At 53.3% G+C, this 5,900-nt stretch overlaps 1 protein-coding gene across 2 annotated transcripts; it reads right to left on the reverse strand.

Moving 5' to 3' along the window:
• Nucleotides 1-530: 530 nt before the first annotated feature.
• GADD45A (growth arrest and DNA damage inducible alpha) lies at nucleotides 531-5,061 on the reverse strand. 2 transcript variants are annotated; one of them, XM_037907626.2, is made up of 4 exons: nucleotides 4,868-5,061; nucleotides 4,582-4,683; nucleotides 2,711-2,930; nucleotides 531-1,292 (listed from the first exon to the last, which is right to left on the reverse strand). In XM_037907626.2, the coding sequence occupies exons 1-4, from the start codon at nucleotides 4,909-4,911 to the stop codon at nucleotides 1,179-1,181; spliced, it is 480 nt and encodes a 159-aa protein (XP_037763554.1). In that variant the 5' UTR covers nucleotides 4,912-5,061; the 3' UTR covers nucleotides 531-1,178. The 2 variants fall into 2 exon arrangements, with proteins under 2 accessions (XP_037763554.1, XP_037763555.1); XM_037907627.2 differs by having other exon boundaries at nucleotides 4,872-5,060.
• Between the last annotated feature and the right edge of the window lie 839 nt (nucleotides 5,062-5,900).

Here is a 5,900-nt window from a genome sequence, read left to right on the forward strand (position 1 = left end):
GCTGCTCCATACCATCTAAGCATAGATTCCTTGTAACAGAACTGGCAGTGTTTGTCTGAATCTCCCCATCCCATTAACAGGTGGGATCCAGCAGGGAAAGTCTTAAGTGGGTTTTACTGACTCATTAGTGCAGGTGCCTTGTTACCCTTCTCAAATACAAAGGAGGTAGGAGTTGCTAAGCGGTTCATGGACCAAGACATGAATTGCTTTTCAGCATAGGAACCTTGCTCTACAATTCTCAAAAGCACCTAACTCATTGACTTTCAATAGGACCAGGGCTTCTAAGTCACTTAGGTGCTTTTGAAGTGCTTGAATAATATGTAGCAGGCCCCACTCTCACCAATGTACTCTTATTTTTTTAAAACCATGACAGGGTTTAGGAATTAAACCCACATCCCACTTTCAGGCTTGGTCCTGTACTTCTGTGTATATAAAACACCTATCTGCTAAAATGAACTGTAGCTGCAGAATCAGCTCTTAGCATTGCACAGTATTGAATTTGGCAAGAAAGTAAAAAGCTAACATGAGGATTTTTGAGGTTTTAAAATTTTTATTTCAGTAAAATAAACACCATCCAGTTTCAAACAAATTATATTAATGTAGCTGTTTTAATATTTTATTTTATTAAAACAAGTGGTGTAGTTGTATACCAGTTGCTTAAGGGTATTCTGGTTCTGAAGTTCATAGCATAAATAAAATCTTTGTCAATATCATAAAATAACTTAGTATATCTTAGAATAAAACCTTGAGCATCAACATCCCAAAATACAATACATTTTTAAAAAAGTTTTGATTAACCTTTTTGCTCTTTCGTGTTAAAGGCGTTTTAAACCAGAAACTACTAGTTGCACTTTTAAAACTTCAACGTGTTTGGTACATTTTGAAAGTAACTCAACCATGCAGCTTCTTAAATCTTCCTGCCTGGTTTTTAGTTCCTTTGTGACACACTTGCTTACAACTCTTTCAGCACAGGTTCTTTTTTCATTCCCTTAACTTTCTGGCTACAAAGTCAACTTCCTTCAGTCCCACACACCATGTTCTTCAATCTCAGTCTACCCACTTGACATCAGTTGTTTGTAATCCTTTCATCAGGTATAGGGATTTACTTCCTGACCAACCGCTAAAGTATTTCAAAATTTCAGTGCAATTTTGTTCAATTAGTTTTCATCCAAATACCATCATCGCTCGGGGAGATTAATCACTGGGACCCACTGATCCATGTAGCGACTTTCCCGGCAAAAGCAAATCAGCTGACTCAATGCTGGATCCTTCCACTGAGATGCATGGGGATTCTGGAAAAAAAATAGTTGTTTCAAAACAAAACTGAATGGTCTTAACTCACTAGTGCAAAAAGATGGTGCTCCTAACTAACATCCAGATGCAAAGCTAAACTGGATCCTTGAACTCAGATTTTAGTTTGATACAAATAGTCTCCTCAAGTCCCTTGGAGGTTTTGTGAAATCCTATGCTATATACATGACTGCATTGCAATAGGGATTCAACATCTAAAAGCTGAGTAAGGGCTTCAGAATTTGGCTGTGGTGGAGGTGTGGTCTAGTGGTCAGAGCATTTTAAATACATTCCTATTTTATGTACTGGCATTTTCTTGATGTCTTGAAATTTTGTTTCATTCTAGTGTTAATCATGCTGAAAACCACACACAAACATTAATGATCTGGCTTCTTATTTGAAAATGCAGGATTATATATGATGGACCATAACGAGAGTGTCAGGATATTGTAGAGAGGTTGTAGAAAATAGCTTTAACATTATACTGCACCTACACTATTGCATATAAACATATAACAGCAAAGTAAACAAAACCACTTAAGATTCCTTTCATGTTTCTTCTGCAGTATGGGCATAATGGAAATACTGAACAAGTGTTTTGAGGACTATTTTTAGCATCGGGAAAAATATTAAAATAAGGAACTGCATGCATATAAACTTCCTCTACTTTTTAAACTGAAAATTATTGACCCATTTCCTGCTCTGTCTCTCTAAAGAGCAGATGAATTTCAATTGAGTTGAATTATTTCCCTATTTTTCTCCAGAGAAATGTACACAGCAATTTTTGACCATGGGCTAGAGTTAAGAAATTATTACTAGTGTTCAGACTTGCCAAAACCTTTAATGAAAATTTCTTCCCACTCTAAGAGCTTCCTCTAAAAGCAACTAACCTGTGCTATCTAATCGTTACTCTGAGCCAATTTGTAATAAGGAAAGACAAATAGAGGAGGCTGCTGTAGCAAGGTGACTCATGGGGATCTCTCTGCTGCTGGCAGGATCTTTAACATATTTGAACATGCCCATATGGGGAAAATCTTTATGATCAAATCAGGAACAGCTCTGATGCAATGTCCTTAGTACAGGAAATAACTAAGTAGGGAAAAGGGCATGTCATTCCCCATAGCAAGTTAAAGATAGGCCTGATCCAAGTCCCAGATCTGAGCACTCCCAGATCTGGGGGTGGAGGGTGTAAATCCAAACCCAGATTTGAATATATAATGGCCAGAACCCCAGATCCCAAACTCCATGTGTTCAATATCTATCCAAGGGCATATTTTAGGTTCTCTCTAAAGTAAACCCAACTGTAATCAGGTAAGAAACAGGCTTCAGAGACCCAGCTTAAGCTGCAGCAAGGGAGCTCTGTGCCAGTGAGTCTTTTGTGCTCCTGCTACTGGGGAGGGAGGACGGGATGGTCACTTACTGTGACAAGCACACAGTGCAGGTCTGCAGGCTGCTCAGCTCCCCCACTTGCCCCCAGAAGCAGCAGCTCAGCCAGCCGGCCTGGGTTGCTCACTCGCAGGATGTTAATGTCATTCTCACAGCAGAAAGCCTGGATCAGGGTGAAGTGGATTTGCAAAGCAACATCCCGATCATCCTCCTCATCTGCAGCTAGCAAACAAAGCACCACATTATCCGGATCCCTGCAAGGATGAAACAATACAGCCTGATTAGTCACAGCTAACACACAATTACATATTTAACAGAGACACATACCGATGAAACAAACAATGTCTCAGCTTATACACATGCAGAAGCTACTAGGTAGGCTGATGGTGTGTGTCTGAGCCATGAGTAATCAAATGCACAGGTATGTTCACCAGGGGAGACCTGTGTACACACAGTACATACCTGCAGTACATACCGATGTGTCCCTATTTATCTGCTTTACATGCACACAGGTGTACTTCCCCCAAGCCCCACTGTACATGCACAGAAGTGTTCTTCCCCCAGCACTGTACGTGTGCATAGCTGTACTTCCCCCGGCCCTGCTGTCCATGCACATAGGTGTACTTCCCCACAGCTCCCCTGTCCATGCACACAGCTGTACTCCCCCCAGCCCCGCTGTCCATGCACACAGGTGTACTCCCCCCAGCCCCGCTGTCCATGCACACAGGTGTACTCCCCCCCCGGCCCTGCTGTCCAGGCACACCGGTGTACTCCCCCCCTGGCCCTGCTGTCCAGGCACACCGCTGTGCTCCCCCCCCCGGCCCTGCTGTCCAGGCACACCGCTGTGCTCCCCCCCCCGGCCCTGCTGTCCAGGCACACCGCTGTGCTCCCCCCCCCGGCCCTGCTGTCCAGGCACACCGCTGTGCTCCCCCCCCCGGCCCTGCTGTCCAGGCACACCGCTGTGCTCCCCCCCACCGCCGAGCTGTCCATGCACACCGCTGTGCTCCCCCCCCCCCGCCCCGCCCCGCTCCGCTGTCCATGCACACCGCTGTGCTCCCCCCCCCCCGCCCCGCCCCGCTCCGCTGTCCATGCACACCGGTGTACTCCCCCCCGGCCCTGCTGTCCATGCACACCGGTGTACTCCCCCCCCCGCCCTGCTGTCCATGCACACTGGTGTACTCCCCCCCCCGGCCCTGCTGTCCATGCACACTGGTGTACTCCCCCCCCCGCCCCGCTGTCCATGCACACAGGTGTACTCCCCCCCCCGCCCCGCTGTCCATGCACACCGGTGTACTCCCCCCCCCCGCCCCGCTGTCCATGCACACCGGTGTACTCCCCGCCGGCCCTGCTGTCCGCGCACACCGGTGTACTCCCCCCCCGCCCCGCTGTCCACGCACACAGGTGTGCTCCCCCCCCCGCCCCGCTGTCCATGCACACAGGTGTGCTCCCCCCCCCCGCCCCGCTGTCCATGCACACAGGTGTGCTCCCCCCCCCCGCCCCGCTGTCCATGCACACAGGTGTGCTCCCCCCAGCACTGTCCACGCACACCGGTGTGCTCCCCCCGGCCCCGCTGTCCATGCACACAGGTGTGCTCCCCCCGGCCCCGCTGTCCATGCACACAGGTGTGCTCCCCCCGGCCCCGCTGTCCATGCACACAGGTGTGCTCCCCCCGGCCCCGCTGTCCATGCACACAGGTGTGCTCCCCCGCCCCGCCCCGCTGTCCACGCACACCGCTGAGCTCCCCGCACACCAGGCGTGTGAGGAGGCGGTTAGCCCCCAGCACACCGCACAGACCGGCAGCGGCGGCGGGCTGTGCCCAGGGGCACCTCGCCCCCCGGGGGGAGGGCGGGCAGGGGGTTACCAGACAGCAGAAGGCAGCCGGGGGCCTCCGGCCTCCCCACTTACACGTTGAGCAGCTTGGCCGCCTCGTAGACCCCGACGGTGACGCTCCTCTGAGTCAGGGCTTTGCTGAGAACTTCCTCCAGCGCGCTCCCCGCCGTCTCCATCCTGAGAGCAGCAAGAACAAGCCGCGAGGCTCCTGTCAGCCACCCGCGGCGGGGTCCTCGCTGCGCCCGCCCCGGCCCCGGCCCCGGCCCCGGCATCCCCTCGCCCCCGCGGCGGGGCGATCGGCTGACAGGCAGCCCCGCAGCGCCCCCGCCCCCATCGCGAGCAGCCCCCCGCGCCGCGGTACCTGCCCATCGCCTGCTGCTCTCCAGCCAGCTCCTCCAAAGTCATAGTGCAGCCGGAGCGCGCCCCGCCCCTCCCGACACACCGGCGGGGGCCCTGCCGCGACCCTCACGCCAACTTGCGCCGCCCCAGCTGCGACCCCGGCCCCCGCCGCGCCGCCCGCACCCGCCAGCAGCGCCGCAGCCTCTGAGGGACAAAGGCGGCCTCGGCCGGGGTTATCCTGCCAACATCCAGCCAACCGTCTCCTTCCTCATTTGCATGCGGCCGCCCCATTGGGCCATGCAAATATAGTTTCGCGGCCTATTTGCCCCCTTTGCCCGGGCCCCGCCGGCCAGAGGAGGGGGCCGGCAAGCCGGGCGCGGGACGACAGCGGCGCCCCTCCTGCCGATTGGCTGGGCAGGGGGTTGGGAGGCGGGGTCTGCGGGGGCAGGGCGCCGCCGATCATCACGGCCGCCGCTGTGGGGCTGGTTCAGCTGTTTTTCTGGTCGGTGCACATTTCTCCCCCCTTGGAGTGGGGGAGGGGGCTGCTGTGCCGAGCTGTTGCCAGGGCTTAGTGCTCGCAGAGCACCGGGACAATAGGAGTTGTTGGTAAGCAGGTTAGGAAAGCCAAGGGTAGCTGCCCGCGTGCAGCGCGGTGTCCCTTCCAGCTGATGTTCATTGAACTCCTGCATTGTGCTGCGGGGCGCTGCCTGGCTGTGCAAGGGGGCAGCATTTCAGCGGTGGGGTGTGTGACCTGCCACCCAGATGTCACACGGCATAGGCAGGGGAGGGACCCGGTTTCTGTATCCACCTCTGCTGCTGCATGGTCTTTGGCATGCATATGGCTCCATTTGGAGAGGTGCTAAGTACCCCCTCCCCCCCCAGCTCCTCTTGACTTCCCTGTAGCTGTTGACTTGCAATAGGAGCTGGGGGTGCCCAGTGCACCTTTAAAGAAAAAATCTGGTTTCAGTGCGCCTCAGTTTCCCCCATTTGAACACCTCCGAGGGACGTTGTGAGACTTGGTTCATTAATGCTGGTGAAAGCCGGATGAGAACCTC

The sequence above is a fragment of the Chelonia mydas genome, chromosome 8, assembly GCF_015237465.2.
Source record: "Chelonia mydas isolate rCheMyd1 chromosome 8, rCheMyd1.pri.v2, whole genome shotgun sequence".
Lineage (NCBI taxonomy): Eukaryota > Metazoa > Chordata > Testudines > Cheloniidae > Chelonia > Chelonia mydas.